At 44.0% G+C, this 21,201-nt stretch overlaps 1 protein-coding gene across 1 annotated transcript in view; it reads right to left on the reverse strand.

Annotated features, from left to right (window-relative positions):
• Positions 1–249: 249 nt before the first annotated feature.
• fmn2b (formin 2b) overlaps positions 250–21,201 on the reverse strand; it is a gene marked incomplete at its 5' end in the record, with an annotated part of 102,891 nt that continues 81,939 nt past the window's right edge. The window contains 4 exons of the mRNA XM_084078199.1: positions 250–360; positions 1,286–1,367; positions 9,977–10,126; positions 11,183–11,234. Coding sequence (XP_083934325.1) covers positions 334–360; positions 1,286–1,367; positions 9,977–10,126; positions 11,183–11,234 — 311 coding nt within the window. The 3' untranslated portion in view covers positions 250–333. The remainder of the gene's footprint in view (positions 361–1,285; positions 1,368–9,976; positions 10,127–11,182; positions 11,235–21,201) is intronic.

Genomic DNA, 21,201 nt, shown 5'->3' on the forward strand with positions numbered 1-21,201 from the left:
AAACAAGCGCACCTGCCGAGTCTAGAATCGCAGAATTCATCCTCAGGTGCGTTGGGTATAACGTTGTCAGATGGCTGGAGGGGTGGTGCAACGTAAGGCAATGGGTCCAGAGAGCAGGCAGGGGTTGGACAAAGTTGGACAGGGGACTGGACAAAGTTAAAAATAAAATAGAGGGGGCTCTGGTTCAAGTGTAATAGTCATCTGCTTATACTGTACGGTGTACATGCAGTCCATACTTGTTCTGTGTCCCTGCGTTTCATCTTGTGAGCTTTCTTTTTATTTTGTGTGTCCAAGTGCAATCACTTGTGTGAGGTCACAAACACATATAAGTCCTCAGATCTTCATTCCCAGCTTGGCTTTCTGTGAAACAGAGAAAAAAAACATTAAAAAGAAGAAAACAAAACAAAACGCTCACACATTCATAAACGCCAAGTATTTGCTGAACCGTAACACAACAGAATGACAGTTGAACATGTTGAACGCTTGAAGTCTAAAATTACTGACTAAAGCTGACTTTACCATTTCCTACGCTTTTCAATTTAGACATTTAACAGATGATCTTATCCAGAGTGACTTACACAGTTCAATGAACGGAATAAACCCTAGTCAACGAACAAATAGTCAAGTAAATAGAGTGCCAAGAAAACAATTAACCTAGGTGCTGTTATTTGAGGTCAAACAATGAGTCTGCCAAAATAAAATAATATACAAACACCACAAACAAGTAACCAATATGCATCTGCATAGTGTAACAAGCATCTACCAGAACATAGGCAACAAGAAGTGATTCAAGGAAGGATTAGAGCTACATGTAGGAGATGAGGTAGAGTCTGAAGAGGTGAGTTTTCAGACTGCTGCAGAAAACGGGGAGGGGGGGAAATTCAACAAAAATACCAGTTCTACAAGCTCACAACGCATCGCAATACAACCAGTTGTGAATTTGTAGAAAGATGTAGAGATTTGGTAGAGCATTCTGTACCTCTCTGCCCAGGTTTATTTTTTCCCAAGATATTTTTTGGTCTTTTCTGCCTTTATTTGGATAGTAGTGGAGACAGGGAGTGACACTCGGCAAAGGTCATCAGGCTCTGGAATCAAACCCACGACTCACATTAGAGCCTATGTGGTATGCGCCTTAACCACTCGGCCATCTGCGTGCCCCTCCAACTGCTGACCTCCTAGCCTCAAACACATTTCTCCGACCTTCAGATTATCGAAAACTATATAACATACCGTAGTACTGCATACTTGAATAAAACAGGATAAAATAAGGTTCAAGTGAACGTACGATGCCAGAAGCGTGTTTGGGCTTAACACTGTAGGTGGCCTTCTCCTTCGCTTGACGGAAGCACTCCTCTGCTGCTTTTAACCTGGAGAACAAGTAAAAAAAAGTGTTACATCGATGGGATAGTTTCTGAGAATGCTACAAGCAGCCATACCGTGGTTCTTCTCGACAAGGAGAACTCCCTCTAACTCAAGTCAGGCTGTGGTCTCTGTCCTCTTGTTCTGTATTATGCTACAATGTGCCCCCCCCCCTCCTCTTCACCATAGCGTGCTGTGCTGTAGCTGTTGGGCTAGTTTACATGACAGAGTTATGAGTTGACCACTGAAAGCTCACCCCTTGGAGACCGACAAACACTCACTCACACACCCACACCATGGACACACACATGCACAGACCAGAGACACAAGAATGGGAGAGACAGACAGACACAATGGTCCTCACAAGGTCTATTTCTCAAATTGTACTATACTATATACACACACAGGAAATGAGGAAGATTTAGCCATACATGTACAGTACTGTATACATACACACACACACACACCGAGGTAGGTGTTGAGAGCACATCAGCGCAACAGTAGCCAACAGGCTCCAATAAACATTAAGGACCACAAGAGGAAGAAGCAGAGCAGGGGCGGGGGGGTGCAGGGGGTTCATCCAAACACGAGGAGAGAAAAGTCAAACTAAACATAGTAAAAATGTAGTCATGAATAATAATACATATTACAATGATAGTGACTCTGACTCCAGGATAACAGCGCATGGCTAAATATGGAGTAAGTTAGTCATCACGAGAGAACAAACGTACGTGTGTGTGTGTGTGTGTGTGTGTGTGTGTGTGTGTGTGTGTAGGTGTCAGCAGAGGGGTCCAAATAAGGTCTGCTGCTGTATGCTAGGTCACACACACAATCACACACGCAGGGTGGACTCACTCGACTGTGAAGGTTTAGCATGAGATGTAACACACACACACACACACACACACACACACACACACACACACACACACAGAGGAGTGGAGACAGACAGGATGAGTTTGTAGACCATGGAGGACTGGCATGAGAAATCAAAGAGAACGACAGAGCAGGGAGAGGATGAAGAGACAAGAGATGACTGGACACACACATGAACATGATTACTGTGCGTGTGTGTGTGTGTGTGTGTGTGTGTCTGCGTGTCAGAGAGAAGAGAGAATGAAAGAACGAGGCAGGGAGAGAGAAAAAGAAAGGGAATAAGACAAAGAAAAGGAGACATAGGGAGAGGGGGAGAGAGAGCGCAAGAGGTAGTGAAAGAGAGAAAAGGAGGAAGGGAGAGAGAGATCAAGAGGGAGGAAGATTAAGATTCCTGAGTTGGCACATCTGAACAGTAGACAAGATGAACAACATCTCCAGCTGCTTCCAATAGAACACATATATTCATTCAAATACGACCAGGGTTCAAACTCAATGTGAAAAATATTCATTCAGATAAGACCCAGGGTTCAAACTCAATGTAAAAGGTGTCACGACCCACTAACAGCACGAGTCACCATCCTGTCCATACTTTAGCATGGAAGCTCATGTTCATGTTTCTAGGGGAAAAAAAACATGCGATGGTAGACTAGAATAGATCAGAACCAGAATTATATTATGCAGATCGGAGCAATATAACTATGAAGAGTTGGCTTTGAAATATGTATTTAATACATGCAGCATTTTCTCAAAAGTGTGTACATGTGCCATGTGTTATAGGACTGTATACCTGCAGAACATTTTACTGTACAGTATATCCTTTTAATTACATTGTATCTACTTTGGACAGAACATATAAGAACATTTAACAGGCGATTCTTTAAAATGTTTTCTAAATCCTAACAGTTTTTTGGAAAAAAATCGAAACATTTTTTTCCCAAGATTATTCAAAAATAGCAGATCTACAGTACAAGCTCATAGTGCGGCACTCGGTGCCGCGCTATGAGCTTGTATATCTGCTATTTTTGAATAGCTAAAGAAATCTAAAGTGACACAGATGCGTTCCAGGTCTAAATGGGTTAAAATCAATTAATGTCAAATAAAAATAGATTTTTAATAAATAATTTAAACATGCGTGGGAGTATACCCATAATGGCCAAGGACAAACTCTGTGTGAGCCAAACATCCAGTGCATTAAGAGCCCTAAACCCAGACTTGAGATAGACACACTGCTTTGCTTTGCGGTTAGGGGGAATGAATGAATAAATGTATGAGTGACTGTGTTTTATCTGCGTGTCTGCTATTTGTATTCATTGACTCTAATCAGGAAACCGCATCTTGAGCACATGCTAAGCTAACCGTGGCGGTACAAGCTCTCATACTGCCACAGAGGGGATTGCACTCTGAAGCCAAATTCCAATACTCTCAGTTTCTGCCCCCCAGCCTCCTCCATCCGTCCTCCTGCATGGCCGTGTTGCAGTGAAATTGGTGACCTTCTGAAATGCGTGACCATCTTGTGGACTTCACGTGACATCAATGTCAGAATCATAGACTGTAAAAACAATATGGATGAAGGGAACGGTGACGTCACCCATTGGTTTCTACAGACCAGTTTTGAGGGCAGCTTTTTCAGCGAATTCAAATCCACCATCTTGGAATTTCCGGTCCCGAAAAGCAACGGGAAACAAATGCTATTGGCTGGAAGGGCAGCGAGGGCGGGTCTTCACTCAGTAGAGCCAGTAGAAGCATACCCTACTTTATTATAAATCTTCTAATTAATGGGACCATAGTTTACAAAAACGCATATCATGGTAATTGAAAGAAGACTTTAAACTAGCGACTGAAAGCATAGCGTATTTATGACCATGAGTATTACTACGGTAATAAAATCAAGTGTAAAGTCCGCCGGTCAAATCACCATTGTAATTAATGGCGTGGTAATTATTCTGCAGTCAGCAGGGGGGAAATAGCGACACCTTCTAGGCCATTAATAAGAACTGCAGTGCTGAAAAGCACTTCCTTCATATCCAGCAGAGCTTCCTTGCCGCCTGGTTCTCCAGCATGGCCGTGTTTACTGTTACAGTAAAATTGGTGACCTTCTGAAATACGTGACCGTCTTGTGGACTTCACACGACATCAACATCCGGATGTAAATCACAACCGTTTGTACAGAGAAGGACGACGAAGGAGGCAAGAAGGCAGAAATTTGAGCATTGGAATTTGGCTTAAGAGGTAGCAATTCAGACCGTTGCAATTCTTTGCAGGACCGCCCATAACGCACAGAGTTACAGACCTGTAAGGGTCCATTTGGAACCCCCTCAAGGAAACGTCCCCATTTTGAGAACCACCGTGATAAGTCAGACCGATCTTTCTCCGCAACGTTCTAATGCTTAATTTATGCTCCGTTGTATGATGGTGTCGCATTCCCAAAATAGCAGATCAACAAGCTCACAATGCATCCACGACGGGTTCTTGTAGAGCTGCCGTTTTCGGTACGAGACAACGTCGTACGAGGAAGTATAAATTAGGATTAAAATGGGTTTGTCTCTTTGTCTCACACTTATTTTGAGATCAACGTGTTTTAAAGCATGGGCATTCTTGCACATGCATGAAATTCACTCATATATTAAGAAGTATTCAATAAACAAGAAAAGACAATAGGAAACCAGGTAAACATTAAACCAAGCATCGAAACAATTTAGAAACAAGCTAAGTAATAACATTTATACTAGTTCATCTGCCAAAGTGTGTCCTCTGGTGTGTTTCAAGTTGTCTTTTATTATGTTTTGAAAACTTCCCTGGCCAACCGAGGTATTAAATTGGCCGGTAAATTTCTAAAACCAACGGCGCTCGTTTTATCTACTGTCGAAAAGCCTGATTGCACAATTAAAACCTGCAGTCCGCAGGCCATTTTTTTTTCTCCTCCTGCAGTGCAGTAACTAGTAAACCCCAGTGGGTTCAGTGGCCAGTCCGCCCCCCCCCCCCGTCCCCCGTCCCCCCCCCCGTCTGAAGGCATCTAAATGAGAACAGATAGCATCTAATGTCAAACATATGGAGCCACGTTACGGGAGAGTGGCACTCAGGGAAGCATGTAACTGCAGTGACAGAATACTAAAGCAGTGACAGTGACTGAATACTAATCACATGAGCGGGGATACATCTGAATGTGGTTTCACATTTTTTGAGGAGAGCTCGCTGGCTCATCTTGTGTGGCGCTCGATACAGCCACAGCATTACAATACGTTCATTCAATACAATAGCCGAATAAATCTGACTATTCCAAACGTGTCAAAGTGGATTAGTCTGTGGATGCACGGCACGTCTCTGTTTATTGTCTTATTGCTCTGAAAAGATGGCTGCTCATGGCTTGTGGTCAAGCGTTGTACCATTAAATCATTTAGGGAGCAAAAAAAAATAAAACTAACAAAAGAAAAAAAAACGTCACTACTAACAATGTGCTCAACTCTCATTGCAAATGCTGAAATATATGTAATTTCCATAAAAAACAATGGGGGGAAAAAAAAGAGTCCAGTGTTCTAAGAAAATGTTCCCAACATAGTAGCCTTAAACCACCTCACTGGTCTGATCAAATTTAAGTTTTTTGTGCTTTTATCCTTTCAAATTCATTTTCAATAAAGTAATCAATCAATAATTTATTTTCGTCTGCAAATCCGCCTTCTTCTATTAATGGGATGTTTAATGAAGAAGGTGTATAAGACTAAAATAATGGGTGCACACGTGTATGTGTGCGTGCACTGCACATGTACTCAGCTCTTTTGTGGTGATCTGTTTCTTTACTCAGTGTGTATTTAGGAGCGACTGATTGATCGTATGTGTGTTTAGGCTGCTTGTGTGGCGCTGATCTCGCCATGCTACGTTACTAACTAATGTATGGAATCCTGCCTTTCTCTGCCTCCCTCTGTCACTACAAAGACTCGGGCCATCACTCACCGAGGTGTAACAAATCTAACCACACTCAGCACTGTGGACACACACACACACACACACACACACGGTGGCATGCGTGTGTCTTTGTGCTGTGTGTTGGGTGGTAGGATTAGAAAATAAAACACACAAACTTCAAACAAAACAAAAAGGTAACTCATTTCAAGTCTTCGGCAGAATTTCTTGGATGACTTGACGTATGCTGCGATAAAGTATGTGCGTGTGTCTGTTTCCAATAGTGCTTGACAGATAACTTTCTGGAAGCGAACGGAGATGGAGGGAGGGTAAAGACAGCAGGGGGTTGGAGTGGGGATGATAACTTATGAGGGAGGAAGTGAGTGAACTCAAAGTGATTTAGCTCCAGCTGATGAGCGACCTCGACAACGTCTGGCAAAAAAGCAGGCGTTGCTCACCGCCATGTATTTGGTGCCTGAAGACTCTCACGAGGGGGCAGAATACATTTTGGTTCAATGTGGGCCGTTATTCCTGCTATTCAATCCGGGAAAGCATCTACAAATGTCTTCTAAATTCTAACAGGTTTCTGAAACACTTATGTTGCTATATCGGTGGTGCTCAAACTTTTTCATGTCAAGTGCCGTGCTGTGAGCTTGTAGATCTGCATTTTTGAATAGCCAAAGAAATCTAAAATGACACAGATGCGTTCCCGGATTGAATGGGTTAAGCCATATCACTATGTGGTGTTCAGTGGTGAAGCTGTACAGCTATACAGGCTGGATGCTTGTGTGCATGTCCTAGAGTGACGGTTTACACCTTATTTGTCTAACTGGAAATAGAAATATTTCACTTACAGTATAACAACAAAAGTGCTTCACAAGAATAATGTTGAGAGCATCACTGATTTTTTTTTGATTTATTGAATCAAGTCTTTTATATACTGTATATATATGATAAACGTATATACGGTACACACAACAAGAATTATGGCCCAGAGTTGTATCTGTTTCATGATGTCAAGCCCATAGCGACACAAGCTGGGACATCGTACAGACCAACCCACCCTGTTCTAGACGGCTTGGTATTCGGCCACACTGTAAAAACTAAAGGGAATCTGCAACCATGTACTGCTATTAAATCTCAGTCTTATAATACACAACTCCTCATAAAGTGCACAGAAAAATATTCATCACCCAATCCCATTAAAATAAAAACAAGAGAAGGTGCGCTGCACTGCACTCAGTAGAGCACATGTCTCTGCCAGGAGGCGTGAACTCATACCTCCTTCAATCCATCTGTCTGACTTGAGGAAGCTCGGACTGAGTTGAATGTGTGTTGACATAAAGATTATGAAGGACTAGCACAGGATTACCCAGTTGTACGTCATCTACCCTCTTCCTTCCACTGTACACATTCATTGTCAACCACTCTCCATCGTTCTCTCTGTCTTCACTCAGTTGTCTGTGCATGGACATTGACCCATTAAGACGGGAACGCATCTGTGTCATTTTTAGATTCCTTTGGCTATTTTTTGAAAAATCGTGGAAACTTTGTGCAAATCTTTGAAATATACGTTTTAAAATAAACATTTCTAACTCCGATCTGTGCTTCTGGGGGTCCCTGGAACAACATATTTCGAGATGGGGGTCCGCGGCCAAATACATATAATTTTGGGTGGTCCTTGACATGGAAAAGCTTGAGAACCTCTCATATAGCAACATACGTTTTTCAGAAAACTGTTCCCAGAAGCAAAGATTTGAGTTACATATACATATAGGCACACACACATTCTGTCATAGGAGATCACATGATCACAAGATTTATTCCTCCATTCACTTCTTGGTTAACGTATTTGGGAAAACGACTGTATCTTGCCTCCTGTGTTCTACTAAGCATTTTTGGCGAGACATGCTATTTTCAACGGCCTATAACAAGCGAACGGCGGGTCGCGATTACTTTTTCATTTTTTTTCAGTGAAAAACAGTGAAACCCTCCATGATTAGCAACGATCGGGGGATCGATCATACTGGAGATAAATATTCTGTGACTAGTTGAAAAGGTAAGTAAAACGAAAAATCGCTGTCAGTGGGTGATCTATTTATATCTGGCAGTGAATGAGTTAAGACTCGAGTAATGTCGGGGTACGGGGGTATGTGGTCATCAGCTTAAATGTCTGCAATTGGTCCAATAATTGGCTAGTTGGTGGCAGGATACATCCCATTGCCTGGAGGGACGGTAGAAACGGTGTGGCTCCAATGTGGAACTCAGACTTCATGTGAGCAGCCTGTGTGCCCGTGGCATCAGTCATCTACTGTACAGTATGACGTAAAATCAATTTTCTTTTTCAAAAAGTATAAAACATTTGTGAAGAATAATGAGTGGAGGTATTTCTGTGGTTTACGGGGCAGCGTGCACAAGCAATTGGCACTGATCCATCCAGGAGTTTTCATGATCCGCTCTGGAAAGGCACACACACCCTGTCATGGAGAGCTAGCCTCCTGCAGAACCACGGCATAAAGAAATGATATTGTGATCCGTTATCAGTGAAATATTAGAGAATTCAGGTGCTTGGCCCGCTGCACAAGAAATACGAGTCGTACGCAAGATTAGCTGTGGACAGACGGACACACACAGGGGTGAAAACATGATCATGTGCCAGAGATAAAAAGCAGCACATACTGAACCCTTTGACTGCATGTTACAAATGGATGGGATGCTAGATCTACAGGCAGAGCCAAGATAGCGATCTGGTTTCCGTGAACCTTCTCAAGAGCGATGAATCCTGCCCTGCTGGATTGTTGAATTGTAGACAAAGGGCCTGGATTCAAACGAAAAACCTGGACGGCTCCGTGCCAGCGGCCCCGACGTACATTGTAGCAATGTTGGATATGATTGACAACGTGTGGAGTTCATGCTTTTCATTATGGACACTGCAAAATGCCAAGGACACTGGCACGGGTCACTTTACAGCTTCTACACGCACTGCCTGTCTGGGGTCAGAGGCAGTGTGTTGAACAATGCCAAGGCTCAGGTCATGCAGACAGATGTTTATAACCTAGGAGTGAGAACATTATGCACAGCACCTTAAGCTCTTGGACAACGGTCAAACCGTTTCCTTTTATGATTATTCATGCAGCCGCAACGTCTGATAATATAAAATAATTTGACTCTTATGTACCTGTCCTGTACACAGGTCATAACAATAAAGAACACCTTGAAACAGCGCAGAAGATGAATCCACTTTCCACACTCCCTGAATAATTCAAGGTTTTGTTCAGACTTAGGCAAATCCTTTTTGTTTCTCAGATACGATCTTTAGGACTGACTGTCTACACTGTTATTTACACATGATCAGACCGTATTTTGTGTGTTAAGACCGCAAAAGGTACAGTAGATGAAAGGACATAGAGAACGTATATCATTTAACCTATTAAGACCGGGAACGCATCTGTCATTTTAAGATTTCTTTGGATATTCAAAAATAGCAGATATACAAGCTCATAGCGTGCCGCGCTACGAGCTTGTACTGTAAATCTGCTATTTTTGAAAATCGTGAACATTTTTGCAAATCTTTGAATATATATATATTTTTAAGCCAACATTTGTAACTCAAATCTTTGCTTCTGACATGAACAAGTTTGAGAACCACTGACAGCAACATTGTTAGGATTTAGAAGACATTTTGTAGAATCGGTCTCAGGTCTTATTGGGTTAAAGTGCTTACAACTAAACTCTAGTGAGTTACAAACCATTTATTTATTGTTTGTACACCACTTGTAAATGCTTTATTGGGGGGGGGGCAATTGAACGAACCCAAATGTAGAGTACAGCACATTTGACGTACCTCTCCTGGAGAATGACCTTGTTTTCCTTCTTCCACAGGTCCTTGAAGTCGGTGGAGAACTCGTGCCAGACCGTGAAGAAGGTGTTGGGGGAGACCTCCTTCTCCCCACCCTTGGGCTTCACCGAGAAGAACACGGTCAGCTCCAGGAACCTGGGTGGGAGACAAGGGGAGAGACTTTAAATGGTAAATGGTAAATGGTGCATTTATATAGCGCTTCTATCCAAAGCGCTTTACATTGATTATGCCATTAACCCATTCATACACACATTCATACACCGATGGCGGAGGAAACCATGCAAGGCACCAACCTGCTCATCGGGAGCAATTAGGGGTTCAGCGTCTTGCTCAAGGACACTTCGACACTAACTCTAGGGGAGCGCCCCAGCCCGGGATCGAACTGGGAACCTTGCGGTTTTCCAGTTCACTCTACCCGGCCACTCTACCCCTGAGCCACTGCCGCCCCATATAAATTACAAGTCAAACTTTTCCAGTTGAGCAGTAGTTGGTGTACCTCATGCCGGGGGTCTTTATAACAATGTTGACATGTAAAACATGGACCCGTGTCTATAAACTGTGTATTAAACGTGTTTTCCAGACCTTTTTAGTGCAAATTCCCATCCAATTATCCCGTCATGACCCAATTAATGCTTTCAGACATTCTCAGACTTCCCAGATCTGTGCAGGAACCTCAGCAAGACCTCAGTCCAGACTTTTTGGGGCCCACCTCAATTCCCCAGTTTCATTCATTTAACCCCACACACTCTGGCTCCATGGCGCTATACACTGCTTTTCTTAAACACAATTTAACAGCTAGAGGGTGTTTTGTCTGCGCGACAGATATATTACCACCATTGCAATCTATTAAGTTGTAACTGTGTAAGTGCCCCTTCAAACAGCTTAGGGCAGTGTTTCCCAAAATTCGAGTGGTGACCCAATTTGGGTCGCGGGCCCGTTTTTGTGTTCTATACCTTTCCTCAAAACATTTATCAAAAAAGTTTTCAGGAAAAAAAACAGTGTTAAAACATATGTTACAATTGTTTTGGACATAGTAGATCTTACATGATTACGACATGTCTCATTGTGAGCTTTTGGGCTTAAGTGGCTTATTAGAATTATATATTTTGTACGTCTTGGTCCCGGGGACACGCCAAACTTCTCTTTTGGGTCTCGAGCTGACAAAGTCTGAAAAATAGAAGGCGTTCTTACGTCTTGTGAGTGCTGCTGAGTTGAGTGTCATGCGTCTCCATATCAGTCTTAGCTGGAAGAAGAAAAACAACAAGATGAAATAAACATAGAACATAATAATTGTTTTATTTCAAATATTTCACTCGATGTCTCGCTATGGGAGAGCGCCCTCCGGCGTGATCACACAGAAGTACACCTTCATAAACTTCCAGACAATTCTATTGGCTGGACTGACCTTCCTCTGACTGGAGGTCCCGCCCTCATCCTATATCAGTCAGTGGAGGGTCATTTTCCCTAATTCAGTTTCTCTTCTCGTTCGCGATCGAGGAAGCACCTTCTCAGTCCACCTTATGAAGTCAGTACGGCGAAAGTCTCAACAGGACAGGATAATATCCCGGACCGCGAGACGCTACTGATGGTAGGTGTTGACTTTCTTTACAAAACCTGCTAGGAACTTAATACGTTCCATAGCCAAGCTTAATAAGCTAAAAAGAAAGCATAGTCTGCTTACATAGTAATCGTGATTCGAAGGACGAGTTTAATACACTCTCCCTAGTCTCACCCTGATTACTAGCCACAGCTAGCCCTGAGCTAGCTGTAAAGAACAACACGCCAGTATAATATACTCGGCCCCAGTGTTTGTTTCTTTCAAGCCTAGCAGCAGGTTGCCAGAGGGAGAGCCCTGAGCTCTCCTCAGCCCCACAGACTGCTAGCCACAGTTAGCCACGAGCTAGCTAGGGAAAAACAAACATGTGAGCATAGTCCGCTCAACCCCTGTGTTTTCGTTTTTTCCCTCCTCCCTGTTCTGTTCCCTAAAGCTTAAAACGCTTAACGTGAACGTGGCCTCCACAACTCTGAGGAGCAGGACCGGGTCCAAGAGCCCCGGTCCCGCAGAAAAGAGTGCGGGACGCCACCGGGTAGTATCATAATACTACCGGCTAGCGTAGCATGTCGTCACCGAGAGCTTAACAAGCTCCCACTAGCGACACTTCTTGCAGGCTACCATGCTAACACAGGGTAAACACGACATCTTAACATCGTGTTTTTCTCCAGGGTGACTTCTCACCCACAAGCTGACACCGAGTAAACACACCAGCGTCGTCCGCTCTTAATGTGCTTTCTCCGGGTCAGCTCTGCACGCCACCAGCTAGCGCCATAAGAAACCAGCTAGTTTTTAGCATGTTGTCACCAGTGAGCTTAATAAACTCCCACTAACAACACGTGTGGCAAGCTATAGCAAACACGACAGCGTCCCTGCTTTACATTGTGGTTTTTCTCCGAGGTGGTTCTTAGCCAAGAGCTAAAACACTGAACAAACACACCAGCGTTTACACTCTTAAATGTGTCTTTTCTCTGACCAGCTTAATACGCTACCAGCTAGCTTAGTGCGTTGCCATCGGTGAAGCTTAACAAGCTCCTACCAGCAACACGTTACACACTGCGTGCTGACACAGAGTAAACACGACAGCATAACCTGCTTCACATCGTGTTTTCTCCCAGAGGTGGTTTTAGCCACGAGCTAAACACCGGGCAAACACCAGCGTAGTACGCTCCTACTGTATTCCTTCAGAGACAGCCCTGTACGCCGCCAGCTAGCATAATATGCTACCGGCTTGCTTAGCACGTTGCCATCGGTAAGCTTAGAGCTCCCACTAGCAACACGCTTTGCACACGACGTGCTATCACCGAGTAAAAACACGACAGCATCGCTGCTCCACATCGTGTTTTCGTCTCTAAAGTGGCCTCGTAGCCACGAGCTAAAACCGAGCAAACACACTAGCGTTAAACGCTCCTAGTGTTTCTCTTTCAGCTCTGCAAGCCACCAGCTAGCATCATAAACTACCAGCTGGGCAGGCTACAGTTAGCTACACGCTAACACCGACATCGTGTTATTTCTCTGGGACAATAAAAGCTTAGAAAGTTTTTTCTCCCATACACGACTCCCCTGTTTACAGACCTTGCCACAAACAGGCTCCACGCGTGTTGTGAACAATGACCGCTGCAGTCCAGCAACGAAGGGACCCCTGTCCCTCGAAAGAGTGCGGGGTCTGCGGGAATAGAATGTCGGGTCACGACGAACACAACTCATGTGTTATTTGCCTGGGACCAACCCACGCAGCCCGAGGGCCGTGTGAGGAAGGTCCGTACCTAGGTTCGTCAGAAAAGCGGGCCAAACATTTCCAGTCCCTTCTACACCAAGTTAGGAAGAGGACACGGACGAGGCCCAAAAGTTACTCCGGGGTACAGAATATGTCCCCTATAACCAGGTCATTGAGCAGGCGACTGGCCAGTAAAACGAGCCTCTCCCCACGACTCATACTCGACCTCGAGTTGCCAGCGGCGTAGCCTATAGCCACAAGCCGCAGCCAGTATGAGAGAACGGTTTTAATGCCTACTCCTGTTGGCAACCAGCACTGGGGCAACAGTTGACGTGTCCTGGGCTGAGCCCTACTCTTCCGCTACCCGTGGAAGAAGGGGTTGCCACACACCTCACGTCAGAAGCCACGGCTCTGACACGAGAGCCCAAATCCATTGCGAAGCACGCGTCGCCTAAATGGCAGGCGTTCTTGCTTGCAGTTTACAGGCCAGGAGGAGCACCCTAGCCAGCCAGAGGCAGGCCTCGGGTAGCTACTCTACAAGAGTGAAATACAGAAAGGAGAGGGACATGGCTGGGACTATGTCAGGAGGAGACGGTGGACACCGCCTCCCCCTCTCTCTCTGGTGGTCCTGGAGTTCTGGTGACCGGGCGGGGCGAACACGCTCCACCGCCCGATGGAAAGGAGAATGACTTTACACACTATACATTATGTGGATAATGTTGTGTAAGTATAAACATGAGTTACGACTGTAACCCAGGTTCGCTGATACTATGACCAAGATGTCTCCTTGGCAAGACATCGGAGTGGTTATTAGAAATTGAACCCTCTACCTGTTTCTCCAATAACATTCAAACCGTTACAGCCTGAATTTCAGGGGCACGGCAAAAAGAAATGAAACAGGACAAAACCAGAACATAAGGGACACACGCTCGCTACCACAGAGGTCTCACAGACACTTCAGGGTAGCGGGGCGAATACTCGCCATGAAGAGAGGACGATTACGCCCTGTCCCCAAGGGAACGGCTCACGGTCGACTCTGTTCAACCACTATATGGCGCCACAGCACCACAATCGAGCCTAACCAGTGTTGTAGGAACCCCACTGTATGATATCGGAATGGATAAGGTGCAACACACCACAGTAGGTGCTGCACTCTATATCCAGGGATGTATACTACAGTTCGCCTCGAGACCTCCCCAGGCTAGTGGAAGCGATCTTCTCTTAAGCAGGGGACAGGCGGGCGATTTTCTACAGGAAGATAATTCTCCCTGTTAAGAAAACGAACTGTACAGGAAATACCCAGAGACCAAGCTAACAGCGGCTCTACTCGTGCTATTCCTGGTCAAAAAGAAGGGGGGGGGCTGCGTCCGATACTGGACCTAAGAGCCCTCAATCAGTATCTAATGGCGTTCAAATTCAGGATGTTATCAAATCCGTCTCTCCGCATGGTGCGTCAGAGAGACTGTTTCACATCGATAGACCTGAAAGACGCCTATTTTTATGCTCTTTTTACCCACCACACAGAAATCTCTGTTGTTAGGGTTCTGAGGTTAAAATTACGAATACACGGTGCTACCGTTTGGAACGTCCTCAGCCCAGAGTATTTGTCGAAATCACGCAGGTTGCGATTGGCCCTCTGAGGAGAGCAGGCACTCGCATAGCGTCTTACATAAGATGATGGGCTGCTACAAGCCGACTCAAGGATCAGCGGCAAGGCAGCATACTCAGAAAGTGGTGTCTCACCTACTGAAATCAAGTTTTCAGGATCAACTGCGTGTTGCACAAACAGCGAATTTCACAGGCAGGACTCTGAACTCACTATTGTTCAAAGCCAGCCCGCCACTGAAAAGGATCAGTCCTTTTTGTCCTGCCTGGCACAATTTTGCACGGGCCGGAGGGTCTCCTTCAAAATGTGCATGAGAATGACAGGTATGATGGCCTCAGCCGTATCGCTAAGACGGCTGGGCAGTTGCGGTCGTGTGTTGGTCACAAAGGAATGTGTGACAGCGCTGTGTCGCTGGAGGAATCTGTGATTCCTCTCAAGACGACAGGTCTCTGCACCCGGAGATACCAGGACGGATCTGGGATCGTTTGATCGCCCCCTGGTGGATCTTTTGCCTCACTGGAAGACACGGGATGTCCGTTGTTCTTCTCAGTGGAGGGTGCGGTGCCTCTGGGTCGAAATGCACTAGTGCACAAATGGCTCGGAACTCTTTTTACGTTTTCCTCCGCTGTCCCTGTTGGCTCCCACACTCATGAGAGTAAGGGACCAGGGGCTGATGGTGATACTGGTGGCCCCAGAATGGGGTCACTGGGTGTCAGTCGAACCTGTCCTGTACGACCGCTCGTGGCTACTTCCGTTACGCAGAAACATGCTAACGCTAGTAGGGGACGAGTTAATTTGTCCATGACCAGAACATCTGACTCTCTGGGCTCAGCCCATGAGGGGATGAATCTGAGTACAGAGGGGTCACCCCAGAACGGTTTGAGATGAGGTGCGAGAAATCGCACCCTATATAGGCGTCTCGCACTGTGCCGTTCCAAACCCATGTCCATTAAATCCTTCTGTAGGACTTAGTGGATAAGGGCAGAGCCTTTTCCACAATAAAAGTCTACTTGGAGGCTATCTCAGCCTGCCGTATTGCTTGAGGCCGAGACGGTGGGTCAGCACTGCCTGATTTGTCGGTTCATGAAGGGACCAAACGTCTCTTCCCGAGCCTCTGTGTCAGATTGACAGAACAACTGTAAATCAAGACTGTGTTACTGATGGCTTCAGTGACTACTGTAGAGCTCAGTGATCTTCATGTACTGTCAGTACACGGGGAGTGTACACAGTTCAAGGAAGGGACTACAAGGGTGGTTGTCAGACCCAGACCTGGGTGTGGGCTAAAGAACCCCTTGGTACCAAGTGTCCTTGTGACCTTTTAATGCGTTTTCATCCGCCTCCTTTCGCCTCATGAGAGGATGAAAGGTTACATTGCCTTTGTCCGGTTCGGGCTTTGGAAATGTGCATTGGCAGATCTAAGGCTTTGAGAAAGTCAGATCAGCTATTTGTGTCATGGGCTCCACGGATAGTGGACTAGCCCATTGCATAACAGACACTTTCCCACTGGATTTTAGAGGCTATTCAGTTAGCCTATTACAGTGGTGGGATGCTGCCCCAGTGGGACTGTGGGCACATTCTACAAGGGAAATAGCGACATCATGGGCCCTCTTCGGGGGGGTCTCCATCTGAGATGTCTGCAGTGTGGCATGTTGGGTTAGGCCTTGACATTTGCCAGGTTCTACAGTTTGGACGTAACTGCAGCCCCTGTGGCGCATACAGTACGGTCCTTAGTGTAGCCTCCAGACACGGGGATCAAGCCCCTAGGCTGGTTACTCTGGACTTCGAGATAACAATCAGGGAGTGTATTATATCTCCCATAGCGAGACATCGAGTGAAATATTTGAAATAAAACTATAGGTTACTGGACGTAACCCCGGTTTTATGATAATATAAGCGAGATGTCTCGAAAGACACCCTTCTTGTTTACGAACGAGAAGAGAAAGGTTATCTTGAATTAGGGAAAATGACCCTCCACTGACTGATATAGGATGAGGGCGGGACCTCCAGTCAGAGGAAGGTCAGTCCAGCCAATAGAATTGTCTGGAAGTTTATGAAGGTGTACTTCTGTGTGATCACGCCGGAGGGCGCTCTCCCATAGCGAGACATCTCGCTTATATTATCATAAAACCGGGGTTACGTCCAGTAACCTATAGTTTTACACGTTTCTCAAGCAGCTACTGTGCCAATAACCACCTCTTAACAAAACTATGACCTTGATTTATGTGACATCCTGTTTTCAACATGCTGCTGCAGCCGAAGGAAATGTCCTGGTTGGATTATCTTTCTCTGGGCGACGTAGCGTGTGTTTACAAACAGTCGGACAAGGGATCATAAGGGATATACATTTTCTGTGGCCAGTTGAAAATGGAAAAGATTCGTCCATTTTTGGCAAGAAATTGTATATTCACAGACAGCAAGGCAGCCATCGCGGTTATAGTTTTTTTTCTCTGGGCACGCATACACATAGCGTGTGTGTTTACAAACGATCAGACAAGTGATCATAATGAATATAGATTGTCTGTATCCAGTTGAAAGTTTTTTTTTTTTTTAATTGCTGGCAGTGGGCAAACGCAGCCAGAAATAAGTCTGGCAGTGAATGACTTAATGGGTTAAGTATATTTACTCAATACTTTTGTAATATATATATATATATTTATTTATTTTAATTGTAACCGTATTCTTATATTGTGGTATTGCTACTGTGTTACAGTAGTGTAACGAAGGGGGAGACCTCCGATTACTTTAAAATAGATATACTGGTTGAGGCGGCGAATATGGACTAGATTCCTGTCAGAGAATCAGGGGAGTCTGGAGAAGGGATTTCTTTCCAATTATTTATTTCTCTCCAAGTAGCAATACCACAACATAAAAACACCAGAGTGCTTCTTCCACCATCTTACACACAACACTTACAGAAGAACTTTCTAGGTATTACAGCGGACCAAGAGCAATGATGATACGGGTGCCCGTATCGTTTGCACCTTCTGAACTCTCTCTTGTGATGACATGCATGTGTGTACAGACACCCACAAGTTCTCACACACACACACACACACACACACACACACACACACACACACACACACACACACACACACACACACACACACACACACACACACACACACACACACACTTAAGGCCATGTGTTGTCTGTTGTTGGTACAAGGTAATTAATCAGACATCACAGGCAGTGAAACCATGCCAGGAATGTTGGTAGCTAATTATTGGTCTTTGGGTTTAAAGAGAATTTGTTCAACCACCGATTCCTTCCCCTGGATTGTTTAAAATCAGTATTCATTAAGACAATTTCGTGTTCATAGTTCACAGAGGGGAGATATAATTACCAACATTTGTTTCAGTTTTTTTTGGCTTCATGGAATTTGTAAAAGAGTCTACTGATTAAAATAAAAATCATTAACTGATTTCATGCTAATCTTTAAAGGACGACGGGAGATATACATTCCTACAGCTTAATTTCCTTAACGATTGGAGTTCTTTAATCAAACTACATAGTCAGAACAACAACGGGATAATATTTCTTTAGTTAATGATTTGGTAATATCATTGTTCAAAAGCCTTGATTTATGTTTACTTTACAGACACAAGCTTCCAACCAAAAATATTTTAACCACATGAATGCTTGGCATGTGATAATAGGCCAACATTATGCGAACAGGAGGTGAAAATAGGCCAACATTCATCAAAAGATTGATCTACAAGCTCACAAAACGTCACATTATGAGCTTGTAGATGAGCTATTGCTGCTATTTTTAGGATACAGGGTTTAAGTAGTTAAGGAACAAGGCAATCATGCTCTATTGCCCTAAGTGAATTATTGAGCCCTAGTAATAAACATAAACATTACTGCAACAACTTTGTCTTCATTTTATAGAACTACATACAAAGTTTAGTACTGCCTGATCTAAAGCAGTGTTTCTCAAAGTGGGGACCTTGAGGAAACAGGGGTCTAGCTCTGAGAGTGGGCAAATGGAACCACATGGGGTCCATTTGGTTCCATTTGCACACTCTCAGAGTGTAGATTGGGGTCCCAGCGATAGAAAATGGATGAAATGAGGGTCTTTGTCCTCGTGCATATCAAACTGGGGGATCCTTGAAATTCAAAAGTTTGAGAACCCCTGATCTAAATAATATCCATCTGAACCATGGGATGTTGGTGAAGTACTTTCCACTGACAGGACCACGAAACTGGATAAAACATTGTCACGTTGGATTAGCGGGCCCTTTGGAACTACATAATGATATAGTTATATACAGTATATATAATTATAATTATTGTGCTGTCTGCAGCGCTCGCAGTGAAGCAGAGAGAAGGGGTTGCCATGTCCGCTTATTATAAGCGACGCTGGGCTAGTTTTTCTCTAAAGTCGCTCGTAAACATTGGTAGTTGCGGGTAAATATTGGTAGTTGCATCCCGACACGTTGTGAGCTTGTAGACCGGCTATTTTCAAATTGCCGATGTATATGGGTTTAAAGTGCTCATGTGTTAGTCGATTCTTTTGGGCCTGTTTTCATAGACCTGGTTGCTTGTTTCTAAAATATGGCAACGCTGGTAGAAACGTCTGTGCAGTGCATACGTACAGTTACAGCACAGTGCCATGTACGTGAGAGTCCCGGAGCCAGGGAGAAACAATAACAACAGTGGAAGTATTACATTATAAAGGCCTAGGCTTCAATCAGAAACAGACCCTGAGCTGAATAATAAACACCACCCAAAAAAAAAAAAAAAAAGTGTTGTGGAGAAATGTGCACACCAGGGCACATGAAGGAATGTATTGGAGGAGAGAAAAAGAGACATACTGTAGATATATTATTAAAAAAAACTATGATCAATTATAGTCATACCAATATTACGCTCATCGGTTCCCTGTGTGGTGTGGATATTGTCGCTGTTGGGCAGAAACCTTGTAATCTATATCCAATCTTTTTATGTCGTCATGAATGCATGCTTTATTTTATACTTGGTCATTTGACAATGTCGCACAAACGTAGCCACAATAGCTGACCTACGAGCTTGTGCCGCGTTGTGAGCGTTTTTAAAGGAATTTGGAAACATTTGGATATGATATGCCCCAAATAGGGTTATGCCCAAAATAGGGATGCCAGGTTCAAAGTGTCTTTCTGTGGTTAGGTTGAATGAAAAGTATTAACACAAGCTTGTGATTTTATACAAAAAAATGGTTTCCCAATGGATCACTTTCAAAAAGATTAACGGTTTATGACATACAAGCCAAGGTTTCCGCCTGATGGATACTATGAGCATATCTCTGCTGTCCAGCGCGAAACTGCTAACTCCAAAACGCTCATTGTTCAGGAAACGAAAAAACAAAATATACGTTTTTCAGGAAATGAAGAAAACCTTATATTTTTTAAACAAAGCAATACTGCCCCATCAAAGTTGGTATAGTGACTTTATATATTGTCAGATACTTGCATGTGTCATTATATTATCAACACTTTAACCAAATTGCGGGTAAATCAACACTTTACCCAGCGCAAGTGGAGTTAGTAGTTTCAGACGAGCAGAAATCAAGCTGAAGTGGAGTTAGGTGTCCAAACAACAATAGCTCCACTTGCTGCTGAGGGAGAGGTTTCAAAAGGGTACAAATTCTCCAAAGCTAACAATGGATCTCCAAGCTCACAATGCATCACAACAACGTGTGAATTAATGCCCTGATGCTTCATGCCACTTATTGTAGGCCTATAATAATAAACAGGACTTTAAATAGTAAAATAACTTCTGCAAAGAGGTAGTAGAACTAGCGCAACAGAAATTATATGAACGCCTTTCTTCTTGTCACATTGCTCTCCTCATTAAACACTTCATAGATTTTAGAAATACAATTACTTGTTTTCATAACATTAGCGTCAGTGCTAAGTTTGATAAACATGTACACTGCATAGTTTTAACAGACTACGGGGAGTTTGTTTACGTGTTCCTCGTTCACTGCGCAGCACGCTCTACTCATGCTGTTAAAAGGCAGCGCTGTAGAGGAGAGGGGGGAGTTGTTTGTTTTTGACGGACAGTTTGAGGATCCAATGGAGTTGGGAGTTTTCGTCAGAGGCGCTTTTTAATACTTTTCATTGGTTCAAATGTTTTGATTTTTTACACAGACCTAAAGGGTGTTCAATAGCGTTGATTTATGAAAAAAAAAGTTAGCTGGTTCGTCCTGGACACCGACGATATATTTGTTGTAAACGTACAGCATGAGGTGAAATTGAATTTTTGACAGCCGTGTGCCAATGTAACATCTTTCAACATTTGGGTACACAGAGACGGATAAAAGGGGAAATCATCAAAACATTAAAAAACA

Source organism: Gymnoscopelus microlampas, assembly GCF_963454915.1.
Source record: "Gymnoscopelus microlampas genome assembly, chromosome: 14".
Classification (NCBI taxonomy): domain Eukaryota; kingdom Metazoa; phylum Chordata; class Actinopteri; order Myctophiformes; family Myctophidae; genus Gymnoscopelus; species Gymnoscopelus microlampas.